The sequence below is a fragment of the Oryzias melastigma genome, linkage group LG5 (assembly GCF_002922805.2).
Source record: "Oryzias melastigma strain HK-1 linkage group LG5, ASM292280v2, whole genome shotgun sequence".
Classification (NCBI taxonomy): Eukaryota; Metazoa; Chordata; class Actinopteri; order Beloniformes; family Adrianichthyidae; genus Oryzias; species Oryzias melastigma.
Window position 1 is genome coordinate 14,860,429 of NC_050516.1, and position 17,836 is coordinate 14,878,264.

At 45.3% G+C, this 17,836-nt stretch overlaps 2 protein-coding genes across 5 annotated transcripts in view; both read right to left on the reverse strand.

Annotated features, from left to right (window-relative positions):
• Positions 1 to 1,134, reverse strand: part of mtmr14 (myotubularin related protein 14) — an 11,715-nt gene extending 10,581 nt beyond the window's left edge. The window contains exons 1-2 of the mRNA XM_024270212.2: positions 438 to 1,134; positions 70 to 218 (exon numbers count right to left, since the gene is read on the reverse strand). Coding sequence (XP_024125980.1) covers positions 70 to 218; positions 438 to 557 — 269 coding nt within the window. The 5' untranslated portion in view covers positions 558 to 1,134. The remainder of the gene's footprint in view (positions 1 to 69; positions 219 to 437) is intronic.
• Positions 1,135 to 2,411: 1,277 nt separating this feature from the next.
• Positions 2,412 to 17,836, reverse strand: setd5 (SET domain containing 5). Of its 4 annotated transcripts, none has more exons than XM_036211932.1 (23): positions 17,745 to 17,836; positions 16,662 to 16,764; positions 16,114 to 16,340; positions 14,301 to 14,359; positions 14,033 to 14,220; positions 13,908 to 13,946; positions 13,557 to 13,829; positions 11,963 to 12,111; positions 11,723 to 11,840; positions 11,522 to 11,631; positions 11,187 to 11,436; positions 11,012 to 11,095; positions 10,440 to 10,589; positions 9,991 to 10,353; positions 9,656 to 9,916; positions 9,175 to 9,292; positions 8,853 to 9,082; positions 8,062 to 8,118; positions 7,524 to 7,988; positions 4,814 to 5,100; positions 4,552 to 4,667; positions 4,373 to 4,461; positions 2,412 to 3,969 (listed from the first exon to the last, which is right to left on the reverse strand). In XM_036211932.1, the coding sequence occupies exons 1-23, from the start codon at positions 17,813 to 17,815 to the stop codon at positions 3,511 to 3,513; spliced, it is 4,266 nt and encodes a 1,421-aa protein (XP_036067825.1). In that variant the 5' UTR covers positions 17,816 to 17,836; the 3' UTR covers positions 2,412 to 3,510. The 4 variants fall into 4 exon arrangements, with proteins under 4 accessions (XP_036067825.1, XP_036067824.1, XP_024125943.1 ...); XM_036211931.1 differs by having other exon boundaries at positions 14,039 to 14,220; positions 16,114 to 16,370; XM_024270175.1 differs by having other exon boundaries at positions 16,114 to 16,370.

Sequence of the window (17,836 nt, forward strand, 5' to 3'; positions counted from 1 at the left end):
AAACAAACAGGTTATCTGGTTACTGAGCTGGACTTTGGCTCCGGCATGGCGGAGGGGTGAGACCGGTACCTGTCTCGGTCGCCGTCCGTGCTTTCGTACTCCAGGAAGACGATCTGGCGGGGGTAGTGGCCGCACACCTCCCCGCTGGAGTTCTGGATGATGCTGTACTTGTAATCTCTGGCAAACAGCTCCAGACAGCGCTTCTCTATGGCCTCCACCTGCAGAAGCATGACATCTCAGAACTCCTCACGAGCCAAACGGAACCAGAGATTCACCCGAACCACCAACACTGACAGCTCGCTGCTTTAATCAGCTGTGTCGTTTTGTAATAGCCCCTACAGAGTAAACAGCAGCTCCTCGACAGTCTGAGCTGTCATTCACAGAAGTTAGTTTCAGGTGACAGTAACCTAAACCTCGCTGCTTTCCTCTCCCCTTACCCGTGGAGTCACCTCCTTCGCCCGGTACTGCGTCTTGGAAAACAGGTCAATCAGATCCACGATCTCCTCGCTTCTCCGGAGCGACAGCCCGGAGGCCGCGGAGGGAGAGGCGGCCAGCATGGCGCGGCGGCCCGCTGCGGCGGCCTCCAACCGCACTCGACCCCCTTCAAACACAGCAGAGCCTTGTCCTTTGGGATGAGAAGACCGGCCTGGCCATCCCTTCCCGGCCAGCTTCTTCCTAACCACCCGCTTAAGGGGGCCAGAGCCGGGCAGGTCCCGTGAATTCAGGGCGAACTTCTCCACGCCACTCCAGGACAGAAGCCGGCGGCCGCAGCCGCGCACAGAGCCGCCCAGGCGGGGACGCGGGTGTCAGTCAGTCGGTGACTCTCAAATGGTCCGTTTTTAACGCTGTTATTTCCCTGTCGTTTCTGCTTGGGACCACAACCGCCGCCGTGTACCTGAACCCGCGAGCTCAGCCCCGGTCAGCTGGATTCAGGAAACATCCGGGGTTCATCCGGGCCTGTTGGGTTTCCCTCGGTGTTACGTCCTCATGGCTCTGAGGGGGAAACGGCCAGAGCCGCGGACGGAAATCTTAAGAGACGGACTCCAACGAGCAGGACCGAACACAGACCGGAACCAGAACCAAAAGCTATGTGCTCACAGTAAACAGGAAGTTGGTCCGGTCATGTGACAGCCACATCCCCTTTTAAGTCTGTTTGGCTGTAACAGTGCCCTCTGGTGGCTCCGTCAAAAACTGCACCCTGTCCCCAATCAGACAGTTTAGACCTGAAATATGGTCCATAGTTCTGTTTAATGTTTCAGCTAGTAAAAATTGAGAAAATTCCACAAATTCAAGCCTGCAAGTTAAAGGTTCAACAAATAGCAAAAATTCTACAAACACCATAAAGTATCCAGCTACGGGTCAGAATACTGAATACTTGTTTGAATTGATCACCTCCATGACATTCTCAGCTCAGAGCTGCACAGCAGCGGTGACAGCACCGTCATCTCAGACCAGTAGGTTCCTGGTTCCAATCCTGGCTGAGGTTTTTGCTGTTGTGTAGTTTGGAGGTTCTTACTGTGCATGAGTGGGTTTTCACTGGTTTCCTCCCACTGTCCAAAAACATGCTTGATAGTTGACTAAACAGTCACTTGAAGATGTGGTCATGCAATAGACTGACAATGAAAACTTCTTCTGGATCGCAGCTTTTTGTCTGGAACCACTGCGGTTTACATTTGTACTTGTAACCATATATACATATCATTTTAAAAAATCTAATTAACTTCAGTCAAAAAACTAAATTTACTAAAACACGTAACTATTAAATCCAAGATTGAAATTAGATTTGAAGATTGTTAACTTTATAGAGAGAACTGGAATAAGTAGCATCCCTTCTCACGTTTCAAACAGGAAGTAGCCCCAAAAAGCCAAAATTCCATGGGCTGTTGATAAAAAAAATAACTGCTTTTACTGTAGTCATACCTTTTTGAATGCAGTCTTGATTTTTCTAGAAAAATATTCAGGTTTGCTGTTAATAAAGTTATAAACTGACCAATCAGATGTCTCAATACCAGTGTGTGATCTCACGTCAAAAGTTTGAAACATGAGATTCTATCGGCCCCCTCTTGAAGTTTAGGGGTGTGAACTTCTATCATGATTGCTTCTGATTGTCAAGAGTGGTTACCATAGAAACAATGACTCTGAAGAACTCAGATAAATTACTGCTTATTGATGTTGTCTGGTTCCAACACCTGTGTGACGAAAAAATGGCGACTTATTTCATTGGAGCCGGAAGCAAGCCATTTTCTGTGGATGTCACTCATTCGCTCCAGCTCTCACACAGTCAGTGATCCAGCTCTAACATTTTAACATGTAACATGTCAACAGTGGATTGACTCCACCCCCTCTTCCCAGCAGGAACCTCAACAACCTGAAAGTGACCTCAGAAGGACTGTAAAAGGAAGCACGCCGCCTTCACATCATGATTATTTTTATTATCAAAACGTGTTACATCTCTCGCTTCTTAAATCTCTTAAAGAACAATTGAAATAGTTTCTACTTTGAAGTGAAAAACAGAACTGAAACATTTTACAAAACAAAGAACGTGTCTGGTTTTTGAAGGAACCCAATAACACTCCCTCCAAAGCAGCTGACGGGGGCTGGCAGCTTGGCCCTGCGGACGAGCACCGTGGATTCAGTGTACAATAAAATCTGTCCGTCACATTCTTTCTGTGCGCGCTCAGAGAAATCCCAACGCGAGTTTAGGTCGTCTTCTGTTTAAGGTGCTGGTTCATTTTGGGTCTCCACTCTTTAACGTGTCAAACATTCATGTCATGTGAGGCCCTCCTGTGTTGGGGGGCTTGTAGTGGCAGGTCGGAGGGTTGGGGAGGGGAGTTGTCCACGATGTGTCTAGTTCTAAAAGAGCTGCGTCGGCTCCTCATGGGAGAAGCTGGCAGACGGAGTGGGGAGGGGGGGCGTAGCAGCGTTTTGGTGCGTGGACAGTCCGAATGCCCCTCCCTCCGAGCTCCAAGTCGTGGAATGCAAAGATTGGTCAGAGATAAAAGTAGACGTCTGGATTCCTGGATGAAGCCACAGTCTGGTGAAGCCCCGCCTCCGTCACGAACAGGTGAAGGTGCGCAGACGTGGACTTCTCTTGGGAAGAATGCAGCACCATTAGACCTGTGCGGGACCAGTACAGCAGGGGAACCAAAACCAGTTCAGTGGTGCAGGACCAAGTCCTCACCTTGAGCTGAGGGCGGTGGGGGAGGGACTGTCAGCCCCCCCCAAGGACACAAAAGCAACTCCTGACTGGGGTTCGTCCAGTTACCGTGACGACAACCATGGCTGTACAATCTGTCAGCACACCGAGGACAATTTCAAGTTACACATGATTACCTGCACTTCCTTTTATAACCAAAGGGGATCACAACTTCCACTGATTGAAGTCTTACTGGGGGTGGGGTGGGGGTCCAGTTTTTTTTTTAACAAAAAGACAAACTGAAAAGAAGAGAAAAGAAGTTCTGGCTCCTCTGCAGCCTCGGGAGTCTTTAGACGTGCGCTGACTCAGCGTTCCTACACCCCGCCAGACTGCGTCCAGACGCTGGCTCCCTGCAGAGATGAGTGCTGGAACTGTGGCGCCCCCCGCTGTGGGTAATGTGTCGCTGCAGACGGCGTGGAGCTGGCCTGCAGCCCCGCCTTCAGGCTGCGAGTTAGCTGCCCCGCTGCGGGCACGGGGGAACCCTGCTCCATTTGCTGTCCTTGGCCTCTGGGGGCCCCCCCTGAGGCGCTGCTCGGCAGGCTCAATTTCAAGTGGCTGCTGCCGCCCTGCTGGTGTGCGCCACCTGGTGGTGGTTGCGAGTCTGAGGAGCAGGAGGTTGGGGTGGGGCTGGAGCTGGGGGGGTGATCTTGGGACAGTCCCGGGTGGGAGGTGGACAGGTAGAAGCTGTGCCCCGAAGAGGGGCTGTAGGAGGCGTGGAACGGAGACCGAGACGTCGGGTGGAGGAGAGGGCTGTCGCTCTGCTGCAGACCGTCCTGACAAACAGAGACAGGAAGTTATCAAACAACTCCAAGATTTTACACCAGACAGGAAGTGATCAAAAACTACAATATTTTACACCTCAAACACTAAGTGATCAAACAACTACAACATTTATAATCAACATTTTCTCCTGTTTAAAGCATTTTGCACAACATTGCAGAAAAAAATAACAGGTTTTGAAGGAGCAGTTTTAGTTATTTATTTTATTTAATTTTTTTTACAATTTTTACACAAAAACTTTAAAATGACAAATTACGAAGAAAGTACGCATACATAAATACAAGTACATTTTTCTTCCAACTTAGAGATGTGAATTCATTCAATTTAATTCAATTTTATTTATATAGCCCAAAATCACAAAGGAAATTTGCCCCATTGGGAAAAACATCCCTTTACCTGCTGGGAGAAGCCTGAAGGGCTGAACCTGTGAGGACTTTTCCTGGAGGGGGCCACAGGTGCTGCGTGCGCCTCAAACCACTCAGCATCTGAGTATAAAGCGGATTCACAAATATGCAAATTAAAAATACGCATATTTTTAATAGTTCAAATTGTTCACTGTAAAAACTGCACCATACCAGCCTCTCTTTCTGAGGAGCCACTCCTCTTGTAGATCTGCTCCATTTTGAAGTTCCTTAGCACTCGCTCCAGGTTCTGGCCCTCTCTCAGGCGCTCCACGGTGGTGGGAACCATCCTTGGGGAGAAAGCACAGGTTTAACCGTAAGAAAACCAACATGTTTCAGATGATGAGCAGAGAAAATACATCCAGGAGAAACTCTGTGAGGCGACCTGAAGCAGAGGTTGGTTTGTCCTGGTGTCCTTGAACTCATCGTCACTCACCATTGACTGCTGCTGTCCTGCAGCTTGGGTTTCTGTGAGGATCCGGGATGTTCCGGCAGACCCACATCCTCCGTCTGAGGGATCGAGGGAGAGCGGGTGGAAGTGGTGAAGGAGGTGTTCGGGGAGGCCGGGGGCTGCCTCCGCTGATGGGAATGGGTGTGATGGGAGTCGTTTCTGTAGTGGGAGCCAGGGCGGGGGTGTGCACCGTCCATGGAAGTGCTGCTTCCGGCCGACTCCGAGTCACGTCTGCCGCCCTGCTTCCTCTTCCGGTATTCCAGCAGAGACACCTGAGGTAGTAGAAGGGAGCGGGTGTCATTACGTCTCTGTGAGGACGCCGCTCTCGCCGACACATTCACTGACACTTGGAGCAATGGCCAAACACATGCACCACACCGGAGTCCTGAAAACAGCCTCGTCACCATGGAAACGGCCTCTGCATCAGCGTACTCACGTCCTGACAAGACTCAAGAGGATGCACAGGTACACAGACAGGTGAAGCTCGGGGGAGGGGGCAGGCACACGGACGTACCACAATGCATCATCTGAACCACACCCACAACACGACACCCACCTCCACCACCCACTATGAGAATGACAGCTCTACCCCAGCTTCATGTCGCCATGACAGCGAGGGGGGTGGGGAGGTCCCCACACAGACAGGCATGAATCGTCAGGATGAGTGAATCTGACTGGGGGTGCATCAGAAGCAGATTTGTAGCCAGGAGCACTAAAGTTTCACCTTAAAATAGCTTTTTTTTGTAACTTAAAGTTTGTTCTCTGAACTTGTTTATTCTTCAGGGACTTCATGCTTTCAGCTTTTAAATGATTTTGGTATCAAAAGTTCAGTTCCTGCATTTTTCTTTATAGTTTTGGATTAAAACAAACATAAAAAACATCTTCATATACACAAGCTTTGTATTCTTTGAATGCTAAAAACTTACGCAAACATTCAGAATTTTATTTGTTGAACGTGACCTAATTTTAAGTATTAAAAAATGTTTGACTTTGACAAAACTGTAATTTCTTCTTTTTTTAATTTCATCTATGATTTATCTTCTCTGATTGTTATTCTAAAGTGATCAAATCTTCTGCAGGTAAAGTTCAGAAACGTAAGATTATTTGGGTCAGTTTCATGTTAGGCCTAGTTTTCAAACAAACTGCATTTTCTACTTTTCCTTTCGTCTGAAGTAGATGACCACAGATCGCCATCCTGAGAACACAGCGGTACTGAACTGTTTCTGCTGCAGAGCCTGCATGATGAGGAGCTGGACCCAACAAAGAAAGCAAAACTCCATCTTATGGTGGAAATCTGTCTACACCAACCAGAAGGCTCACAGTCAAATTAGATAGTAATATTTATGTTTTCTAGTTTTTAAAGTAACACTCTGACCATCGTTTGATCCATTGTAAAAGCCTTCCTAGTGGCATTTAAATTAAGATACTTTTTTTTTTTGTTTTTTCCAAAAATAAAAAAACCTGTGTTGTTTTCAAGCACATAGTTTCTGCAGAGCAACAGGATTTCATTAGAAATGAGTTGTGGGCGGGACATGTTACAGATGAGTAACCCTGCCGCCCCCCTTCCCCTTCCCTGTTGCTGAGAACTCTCGGTTTAGCAGAGCAGGGAGCTTTTGGCCGCATAGCGTATTTTTCCAACAACATATCTGCTCCTGATTCACAACGATTTGGAAAAAAAACAACAACAACTCATCATAAATTCAATTTTAAGCTAAGTTTTTTTTATCCATGTCCTCCATCATCAGAAAGTTTAAAGTTTTGTCATAATAACTAACCTATGGCTCTGTGGCCGGGATAAAAAGAAAAAAGTATTTTAAAACAGTTTTTTTTTCTAATTTAAATAAAGGAGCACAGTTAAAAACAGCTGCTAATGTGATTTCTCGACAGGCAAATATTTGGACAGCTCATTCAACAGATCTGATGAGTTTGATTTCTAATCAGTTGACGACATGCTATCTAGTGATGAACAATATTGGATTTATGCAGAGAGTATTTCTATATTTATTTCTCTTCATTGAGCACAGAACCAGGTTTGCTTTTTAGTGTTTTCAACAGCATGAAAGTATCCATCAAAGTGTACTCGAGTATTTGTCGTCCTGTGGTCTGAAAAGTGTGGTTGATTTGGAGTTTCGTACCCAAACGTGGATGGATGAACCGCACACACCAACATGACACACATGGCTGGAGAAAGTCCTGGCTCAGAACTGAATGCGGGCCGGGAAGGGGGGGGGCGGAGCAGCTGGAGCATGGGTGGGTGTTGTATGCAGATGCAAGGAAACAATACTGACATGCACACTTCTAGATGGAGTTGTAGGGAGAATATTCACCATATTTCTTACACCTAAAGGCGGGAAATCTGCCTGTCCTGTCAGCAGACTAAGGGAATGCTGGGGGGCCTTCTGCCTTGGAAGAAAAGTGGGAGAGAAGCGTGGCAAAGAGGAGCAGTGAGGAGGAGAGCAGAGGAAGGAGGAGGAGGGAGGGGGGTTAAAGCTACAGTTCAGATAAAGAAACACAAGTTTAAGTGAGTGTTGTGTCGAGGAGGAGGGGGGGGGGACCTGACGACGGTCCAGGTGAAATGCTGAAGACAACAGAAAAGCACAGAGCAGGAGGGGAGGGGGCAGATCATGGTGGTTTTCCAGGATCAAACCTTTAAGATTTACCCAAACAATTCGCACTCGACAGGGTGAGAACTTGCCTTTTTCTTCTGAGGGGGGTTGCTGGGGTGTGGCGGCGTGCTGCTGTCGTTAAATCCTGGCCCATAATGATGCTCCATGTACGGGGACAGGGAGCCCGAGCACAGATCTCCCAGCAGTCCTGGTCCGCTCATGGAACCGTGCAAGTCGGCGGGGGAGAAGCCTCCTTCCACCTGAGAAGGGCGGCGCTCGGGGTGCACCCCCAGGTTTGCATTGAGGGGGGAGCAGGTGTAAATGAGGTTGAACTCTGTCCTGAAGGCCTGCTCCCTGTTCTGCAGGTCAGAGGGAGGACATGACAGGTTTACAGAGCTGGTCCCCACACACAAAGGGCCTTGGGAATCTTGGCCTGAAGCGCCCCCAGGAAAAGAGAAGTCCTCTGAGGTTGTGGCCATGGGGCTCTCCAGGGTGGAAGGGAGGGACAGGTCTGGGAACTGAGGCCTGGAGGCATCAGAATCAGCCTGAAACAGCTGGAAGGAAGACAACAGAGATCAGAGGATGAAGACTGACCAGTGCGCAACTGTTGGGGGTGGGGGCACAAACCTGTGGAGAGACGGACTCGGGTCGGTGAACCGGAGAGGCTTCAGGTGACGAGATGTTCTACAGAGACAGAGGGAACCAAATCAAATGATGAAAACCTAAATTCAAACATGGAGTCAACATAAACACAACGGGTTTCAGAAAACCAATATGTCAAACTGTTGCTGATGGATGCCGATCAATCTTTCATCAAAAGCTTCTTTCAAATAAACTAAATTCAGATTGTTACCTTTATTTGTGTGTGTGTTTGCAAGTGTAGCAGTTGTTCTGCATTCTGGTCAAATATCACTGAAAGATCAAACTCATCCATACAGAAGCACATCTACTTCCCCGGAAACTGTTTCATTAATGGGTCTCATTTGATCCAATTTGGCCTTTTTTATTTAGATTTCGATTTCGATTTAGAAACCCAACTTTTGGTTAATATGTTTTTAAAACAACCTAACGATAGAAACCAAAAACAGTGGAGCTGTTTTATGACTGATTTTTTCATGAAAATAAATTCCCTCAATTAGATCACTCATGCAATGTATAATCTTATTTGAACTGTTACAAAAATACATTTAAATTGATATACCACACAACATTTACTGTATTAAAAGCAAAGGTATTGTCCAGCTGTTGATTTCATGAATCCTCTATTAAAAACAGATTGAATCATTCCTTTAAAAAACTTTTAAAGACTTCTCAGCCAAGATGCAATCTCTCAGAATGTCAGGAAGTGAATCTCCTCTTTGGCAGACTACAATAGAGAAAGTTTTTCTGAGTTTTTTTTAACTCTCCCAGGATCTTACTTCAAACTGCAGCGGCGTGTTGCAGCGGCTGGTGGGCAGCGAGGGCATGGGCGAGAAGACGAGGCCGTTGGACAGCAACGTGCCACAGGGTGTGTGGAGCAGCGGGTGTGGGGAGTCCCCTGGAAGAGGTGGCGTGATGGGCGACAGCGGGCGGAGCAGGTGGTCTGAGGGTGTAGCCATCCTCTCGCTGATGTACTTGTGGCGGCGCTTTTTAATTGGAGCACTGACCTCTGAGAGTTTTAACAGAAAAGAAGGCCGAGAAAAGTTGTTTAGGAGGAGCAGCAAACCTAATGGAGAGACTTCTAAGCAGATAAGGTCTTACCTGCACAGTGTGGGTTGGGTGTAGACCGGCTGCTGGTGCTCTGCTGGGAAGAAGTGGACTCTGTGCCGTCCTCCAGGCTGGCTGAGCAGCTCTCATCCTCAACCTGCTTGATCCACCTCTGCATGAACAAGGAAGAGCCACAAGAGCTGATCCAAAAATTCCTTGCGTTTCCTGAATCTAACCATCAATTCAATCCTCTGCTTTCGTTTACAGAAGCCTAAGTTCCTTAAATAGCTTTAAAAATATTTGAATAGTAAGGTTTTAATGTTTAAGCCACACTGTTTGTCAAAATCACACTACAAGGAATAAAATGTGGTTCTTTGACATTTTTATGGCTTGAGTTTGAACTGTTCTGTGTAGAAATGTTGTTGCTATGGAAACCACAGATTTGATAAGAAAAAAAAAAACATTTAGATGTGTTTGTTCAGAAGTACTGCACCAGTGCTGTCATCAGTCAATCTGAACCGTGCAGTAGGTTTACCTTCTTGTAGCAGCCATATGTGCCGTCAAGTTGCAGAGGGCGGGGCCGGCGTCTCTCGGGGTTGAAGGGCGAGCCGAAGCGAACGTAGTGTCGAGGCGCTGTGCAGATGAGCGAGGTGTGAGAGAGGCCTGGGAGCATGTTCAGTGTGGTGGCCAGCACAGTGGGGTCAGTGGTGATCTTCAGGGGGCGCTCAGCAGTCACTTCGTGCTGGACTTTATCTCCTCCTGGGATCTTGTCGTTCAGCCACTCTGTCACGAGGTACTGAGAAGGAAGAGCAGCTTTAGTGACGGCCATGTTCAGAAGAATCATAGAAGTACCAGTGTGATGATTCTGACCTTCTTGGTTTTCGGGTGCCGGAGGTTGCCTCGGTTTAAGCTGTTTAAGGTCTGACCGTCTCCGTCCGGGTGATGACCCACCACACTGCAGTCTCCGTGGCCGTGCTCAGCCCCATGCGGGCCCTGAGATCCCTCCTCATTGAGAGCAGCGGCCTGGATTGACGCCGTCTGCGCCAAAGCTGCTGCTGCCGCCTGCTGCTGGGCAAGCGCCTGCCGCTGCCGCCGGGCTCGCTGGGAAGAACTGGAGCGGTAGCGAGATATCCGGCTTTTTGGTCGAGGCTTGGTTGGTCTGGTGGGTTTTGGGGGAACAACTGGAGCGGGCGGGTTCGGTAAGCAGCTCTTTTCTTCAACAGGTGGGGGCTCCTGGAAGAAAACGACACCGCAGCAGGTGAGTAAAAACAAAGCAACGTGCAGAATCACATCAAACAGGAGCCGTGCTACTATCTGACCGTAATGTAGGTGGTTCTTCGCGTGGTGATCCCCACTCCAACACTAAGGGGTGCCGTGGAGCCCCCTGAGGGATTTCCTGCCCCATTCTCTGTCTCCACACCTTCAGACTTAATTTCAACCCCTCCTCTCTTCCTCCTGTTGTTGAAAGTCTGCAGAAACCAGACTCTGTCATAAAACCATGGTTGTGTGATAAGAAATTCCCTTACATACTTGAGGAGTTAGGTTTCTGAGACACTCTTGTGGACAGCTCATAAATGGTATTTTTTTTAGTCTAGTTTGGCTTGGTTTCACAAGCTTAACTCTCAGAGGACCAACGACTGAAGTGGACCAAAGCCCCTGGAATGATCTCTTATTTAGGGGCATTGTTGTTCTGACCAAAAGAAAAAAGCAGGAAGACAATTAACCAGCAGGTACTCTGACCATCATACACTAACAAGCATATGCACCTGCTTACTATACGTTTATGATTCCTGCTTCTTTAGGTCGACTCCATGAGGACCTTGGTTGTAAAATAACTGATGCTTTTTAGGATCTGAAATTAGATCAGTCAGAAACTGGAAAAATAGCATACTTTTTTGTTGGGTAGGTTGACTCCATCTTCATCCACCTCTCCTTCCTCTCCATCTTCCACCTTGGTCTCATCCAGAAGTTTTTCCTAAAAGAAAATGAAAACAGAATATCAGCATAAAAGCTTTATAATTATGTGTAGTTTCATTTAGATTGAGATGGGAGTGATTGAAACTCACCTCTGCATCGCTGCTTCCCAGATGATCTTTGGCCTCCATCTGCTGGCTAGCTGTGCTGTTGGCATCGGAAGCCACGCAGCCCTCCAACTCTTTCCTCCGAGCTTTCCTGCGACGAGTCTCAGCTCCAACAAGAGCAGAAGGGGGAGGGAGATTGGGGGAGCCCATCAAGCTGTCCCTGGGGCTCAGATTGTGCCTCTGCACTGGGCAGTTCTGGTTGCCCTTGTGACAGGCGCAGTCGACCTTATAGTCACTACATGAGGGGGAAAAAAAATATTTTCAAGTTTCTCACTAAAAGTGGCAGGGTGAGGCAGAAGGGTGGGGGGAGGAGGACTCACCAGCTGTTGAACTCATAGTCAAAACCAATGGTGACTTCAGAGTCCTTAGAAATGTGACTGATGGCGTAGATGCACAGATGGATCATGCCATCAGAGATCATGTGTCGGACCTGCAGATGGAAGCCAAAAATGTTTACCTCTATCAACCAAAGACAACACCAACAGCAGCCAATAATGATGAGAATAGTGGCTGCTTCTGACCTCGGCGTTGGGCGTGCAGGACCTCCTGATGAAGCGTGCATCATTACCAAAGGTCCTAGCGTCCACGCACATCTCCACTTCGTTGAACTTTGAGTAGAACAGCACGAAGGGGTAAGGCCTGGAAAGTATTAGAGATGCAGCTGAAGGAGGTGTCCGCACAAAGTCCCTGCAGACGCACTAGATTGGAAGTTTCAGCTGCTGCGCGTATTGAAGGGAGAGTGCCGAGTGGCGCCCTCTTACTTTTTGAAGAAGTGCCCGTTGACCTCAAACTGCTGCTTGAGCATGACCTTGCCCCGGTACTCAATAATGAGCGTGTCTGGATCCAGGTTCTTGGCGGCTCTGAGAATCTTTCTATGTCTTTGGACACGTGTGACGCGTCCCAGCTGGAGCTGCAGACAGACCCGTACAAATCAATTCACCGAGGAGACATTATATTCAGACGCTTAGAGGAAAGCAGAAATTAGATGTCATCACAATAGTTGGATAAATAATATGGAGCTGAACCAAAGCAATCTGAGAAGGGCTCTTTTGCTTTTTGTTTAACACTACAGGATTGTTCAGTTAGGTAAGAGTTGGTCATATTTTCACTGGACAGCAAGAAAAAGACTCGCTTTTTACCATCTGTCTTTATCTATGCTCATATTGTGCATTTGGCAAAAGGTAAACCCTTTCAGATGAGTTTGTTAAAATAATATCTGAAGACTGTATGCATTGTTCATCTGTTCACAAAGAGAAGTGATGCTACAGAAACAAATGGAAGACAAAAAACATAAAAAGTGCAGAAAAGAAATTCAAACAGGCTAATGATTCAATTGCCAGAACCATGAAGACAAAGAGAAGGCTAACATACAGAAAATGAATCGACTCATTCTCGGTAACAAATCCTCTGTTTCTGTTTTCTGTCTGAGTGTTTTCTGATTAAGAACAGCACCTGGGCTCAAAGAGGGAACAGAGACTGCCCAGAGTAGGTGATTACAGAGTTCCCCCTCAATATTGTGGATCACCTCTAGTTGCTTTGCAGATTTTTCAAAATGCAGTTTTGCATCCTTTTTTGCTTCTTTTTTCCCAGCACACTGTGTTGTGCTTCCTGATTGGCTTCACCTACTGTACATTTTTTTAACATCATTTCCATGATAAATGAGGGAATGTTGTATTTCTAAAACCAATAAAAGAGCAGAAGCTAACACATTTTCTTTAGGCTTTCAAATTAGGTTTTCTTCTATTAGTTTAAAAAGTTTTAAGTTGAGTTTTGCTAAGTTGCTTCACTGTCAATACTTCAATAAAAATAAAATAGTAATCCAGTTTACATTTGGCTAGGTAACACATATTGTAAAGATCTTCAATTTTATAGTTAAAAGATCTTCTTGTTTATTATTACTCCTCTTACATGTGGTCAAAAGTAATTGGCACCCTTGAAAATTCTGTCAGAAAATGCAGCACCTCTCTTGGAAAATGGAACCAGTTGCAAATGTTTTTATATTCAGGTGCTCACTGTTTAGGTCTAAACAGAAGAAAAGTCAAACCTGACAAAAATGATGCAGACTAAAAGCTTTTTTAAGCTTGTGATTTGTATTTAGACACGCATATGGTAAGCAACATGTTTGACAAACAAAGTAATCACACTTGCAACCAGATTAAATGGAGAAATGAAGGACTAAACCTTTGTGTTGTGCCATAGATAAAGATGTCTCTGGGGATTTGAAAGAAAAATACTGAAAAACATGGACAACCTCAAGGTTACAAGTCCCTCTCTAGAGATCAGTAAGAGGTTTACAGGCCATGACACTGGAGCTTGCCTCCAAATCTGTTTTCTTGTGGATATGGAGGGACATACCTGCATCTGTGAACCCAGCACTGTGTTGTTGCAAGCCAGCTCTGTGCGGTTGATGGTGTCTGTAGCAACGTGCAGCTCTGTGCTCGAAGGAGGCGTAGTGGCACCACTCTCAGTGGTGGAGGAAGCGGCACGGTAAAGGCGGAGCAGTGTCTGGATGTCAGCACTGTACTGGTTAGCCAGAGCTTCCTCGTAATGGTCCGTCCACTGTCGGATCCGGTTCTCCCAGCCTTCTGCTGTGTTCTCGTCCACGCCGCTCGCCTCTGATGTGGAGTTCTGATAAACACAGAAGGTGCAGTTTAATCCACTGAAGGTACTGAAATGGAACACAAATGTCCACTTTAACAAACGTACCTTCATCCTCATGGACTTTCTAGAACCCTCTCTAAAAGCCTGAAAGACGAAAAAGTGAAAATAAGGAAGTGAAGGATTCTCTGCTTTTCCTTTTTAAGGAGTCTGAGGAAATCCCAGAAACAAACCTTAACCTTCTTCTCCTTTGGAGTCCCCCGAGACTTCTCCGCGCTCTTCTTCCTCTTCTTGGACTTGCTCCTCTTGACCCGGTTGACCGTGAGCTTTATGCTGGTGGGTGTGTGCTGAGTGGCCGTGTAAGAGACGGCTGAGGGGGACACCTCCTCATCGCCACTCTCTGTGGCACTGCTCTCCCCAACTGTAAGACAAAAAAGATTAGACTCTGAAAGTATTTTGAGCATTTTTTCTTGTAGAGTAGGTGCGAGTCAGCCGCCATACCGGAAACGTTCTCAGTTTTTCTGTGCAAGTTCTCATCTCCTTTCCTCCTGTCCAGCTCCCTGCAACAGAACCATAGCAGCTGAGCCCAATAGTCTGCAGCTCTTAACTTTATTTAAGGCCAAAATTGTATTACAAAAATAACAATAATGAAAGAGTGAAAAAAACTTCTCTTAACACTAATATTTAATGCTGACTATATTTAGTCTGCTAAATTTTCATTAGATAAGTGAACTGAGCTCAGTCATTGAGGCTCTTATGCATGAAAATGTCAAAAAATTTCAAACCATAAGTTTAAGTACTACCAAAATCACAGACAAAATTATTTGAATCTGTGGGTACACTTAATCAGATTTTGTCTTAACAAAAATAAACAGAGAGAAAAATTTTATTTAAAGATTATAAAAAAGTTTGTTAAAAAGAAAAAACTTCATGATGTAAAGCGACAAAATGTGCTTTGTTCTTTTTAGGTGGATCTGTCCTGCTTTACATAAATATAAATATATGCAGAGAACAAGTCAGTATTTGCTTTGGAACTGAGAGACTACAGAAAAGTCGGAATAAAAACTAACTGTTCTTTTTTATCTATATCAATAATATCAAGGCTTGCAGAAGGTCAGCAATGTAAATGCTAAAATTCAGTAAATTTGAGGAGCGAACAGTTCCACTGTGATAAAGTACATTTTTTATGCTCCACATTATTAATCCAATTACAAAATTCATTTCTGGGTGAATTAGTCTCTGCTACATTTAAGCAATGAACTTGAGGGAGAATCAAGTTTTACTAGAAGCTTTTTCTTGGTTTTAATGTGAATGACCATCATATGGGGCAGTCACTGGAACTGGATCAGGATCTGGGTGGAAACTTTTCCTGTTTGCCAGATTTCCCTACATAGTCCTGATGCTCTCTGCTGCTGATGTGTCTCCTCGTCTTCATGTGAATCGAATGTAAAATATCAGATTGTGTTACAATTATTTAAAGACCCACTCTGATGAAAATTGTGTTTTGGGTGTTTTTAACATTATTGTGGTATTTTTCATGATAGAGGACATATGTTAAGAAAATTAAGATTAAATTGCATTTCTGGGTATTTCTTTATTCAAATAGATGTCAATCAGGAGCAGACAAAAAATGCTGCTTGAAAAAGATTGTATTTTGAAGAAAATATGATGGCTCTCCGCTCTGCTCCATTTCTTTTTTTTTTTGGTCTGCTCCATTCCGAAGAATCCACTTGTAGATGAATAGATCCATGTACGTCTTTGCTTTCCTTGTCCGAGCTGGCATCAGGTTCAACACAATACGGCTGGAAAGCTCCAATATTGCTCCTCATCTTTGTTGCATCGGTAATGTTAGGTTGGGATTGTGAGGGGCTGTAAGCTAGTGGGAGAGAATGTAAACAGACTTCTCTCAGCAAAAGGGTAGTGGGGGGGGGGCTCCATGCCAAAAGGTCCTTTCCACGACTCAGAGGTGAATTTCTGATGAAATACTGCCGCTTTGTAGAAACCATGTCCTAGAAAATGATACGTTTTTTTTTAAGTATTTTAGCTAAAAGCGGCATCATTATAATTAAAAGACCACTGGGAACACTTTTAAAATAGATCAAATAATGATCAGAGTGGGTCTTTAAAACAGGGCATGATTCCCTCCATTGCTTCTTAATGTTCAGGGTCAAAAGGTTCCACTAAGAGACGTTATCATGTAGCACAGCTCAGCTTTTGAGAACTGCTACCCTGACATCTGGTGATCAGAATTGTGTTGACGATGTTCATAGCGATGTGCGTCATCCAGTCTGTTGGTTCTGGATCCGTGTCCCACCTGCAGTTGTCACATTTGACGAGCAGCCCGTCTGGCGACAGGCTGCAGTGGCACCAGGGGGAGCCGTCCTCTTCAGAGGAGCTCTCGCTGTCGGCAGAGTGCTCCTCTGTGGATTTGGGATAAAGGGAGCTGCGCACCACGCCGTTAAGCTCCATGCGGGGAATGATGGTTTGGGAGGGTGGAGAGGCGGGTGGGGTGGGGGGAGGGGGTGCGCCATAGTTGTGATCCTGACAACACACAACGGAAGACTGTTGCATCTTCAAACAACGGGTGTTCAGGCAAAAGGGGAAACGGAAAATGGAGAAAAATGAAAATGAGGGCAAAAAACAGGCATGTAAACATTTCAGACATTCATAATAAAAAGGCAGTCTCAGCTAAACAACACAAACTAGATTATTATTTTTAAATAAATGTTACTGCATATTAGGCTTTTCAATTAGAAACAATAATTAATTTTTAAAGTGATCATATATTAGATTTTTAAAACAAACTGATGATGCTTGATAAATAAGAAATGCTCTGATCTGAACAGAGCGTTATGAACTCACAGTATATGGTAGTCCCCGATACCCATGACTCTGTGCGCTCCCACAGCTGTGGGTGTTCAAGTTTTTTTCATTCACTGCAGGGCTCGCTTCAACTGACTCAGGGCTGAAAAGATGCAGAGAAAAAAGAATGTCATCCGTGCAGAAAACTTTCCGCTTTCACAGAGACCAATCAGCAGATGGCGCCAAATTTTCACGGTTAAATTCAGCCCAGTTTTAGGAATGTGGCCTGCCATTGTGTTATTCAACTCCTCTACCCTCCTCCAAGCTCGGGCCATTTCTGAGCTGCACATTCCAGCTCTGCAGAAACCAAAAAGGATCTATTTAAAGCATCTCAGTTCTCAGAACTGCGCAGGTGCTTTTCTTGCTCATGTAAGAGCAAAAGCCAAGAGTAGGCCAAAAGTGAAGCTAGAAGGAGAGGGCAGCTGTATTTCTGCCCACTTCAGCCAGGTACACAGAGGCTACCGTCAATCCAAGTTAGATGCTACTAAAGTGAGCATACCAAAATATGAAAACATTCAGGTGATTTCAGCCTGTTACACCAAATGCACCAAGAAGTTAACAAAAACATTACTTCAAACAAGTTAGGTTTAAAAAGGCTTAAAAATTTGTATATATATAATTTTCTAACTTACCCTCTCAAAACTGTCAAAGATAAAATGCATTTTAACAAATAGACAAAAATATCAAAGAGGCAGCACTGGGGCTAATTGAAGACCAGGGTTTTTTTTTTTATTATAAATTAGTTAATAATTGCTTTGTAGAACAAAGCACTTCCTCCAGACATTTCAACTAAAAAATGTTCCAAATTTTTAAGAACTGATATATTTTCAGTTTGATAAATATTCTTAGGAGCTTTACTACTTCTGTGATGAAAAAATAAATAAGACATTAACTCTAGAAAAAAAGGAACAATCATAAGAATGCATTACATACTACACATTCCTTTTACTTAAAGGTACATTTTCCGATTTTAATAAATTATATTTTTAATACAAGTGTTGTTGTTTGTGTTAGGGATTGGGACAGCACAGGTGTGCTCAGACGATCAGGCACACAGACGCCGTCGGCGGCCGAAGCACTTACTCGGATCCAGCAGCCATATCGGAGTAAGACGTCTCAGGTGTGGTGACTCCCAGCGCGATTACTATGCTCATGACGTCCAGCACAGCGACGCG

Excerpts from the sequence above, each read along its gene's own strand:
- setd5 (XM_024270175.1), bottom strand. The coding sequence starts at position 17,815 with ATGAGCATAGTAATCGCGCTGGGAGTCACCACACCTGAGACGTCTTAC. Across the intron at positions 14,221-14,300 it reads AAAAACTGAGAACGTTTCCG|TTGGGGAGAGCAGTGCCACA; the intron begins GTATGGCGGCTG and ends TTTGTCTTACAG. Across the intron at positions 9,917-9,990 it reads GGCACCCGAAAACCAAGAAG|TACCTCGTGACAGAGTGGCT; the intron begins GTCAGAATCATC and ends CTTCCTTCTCAG.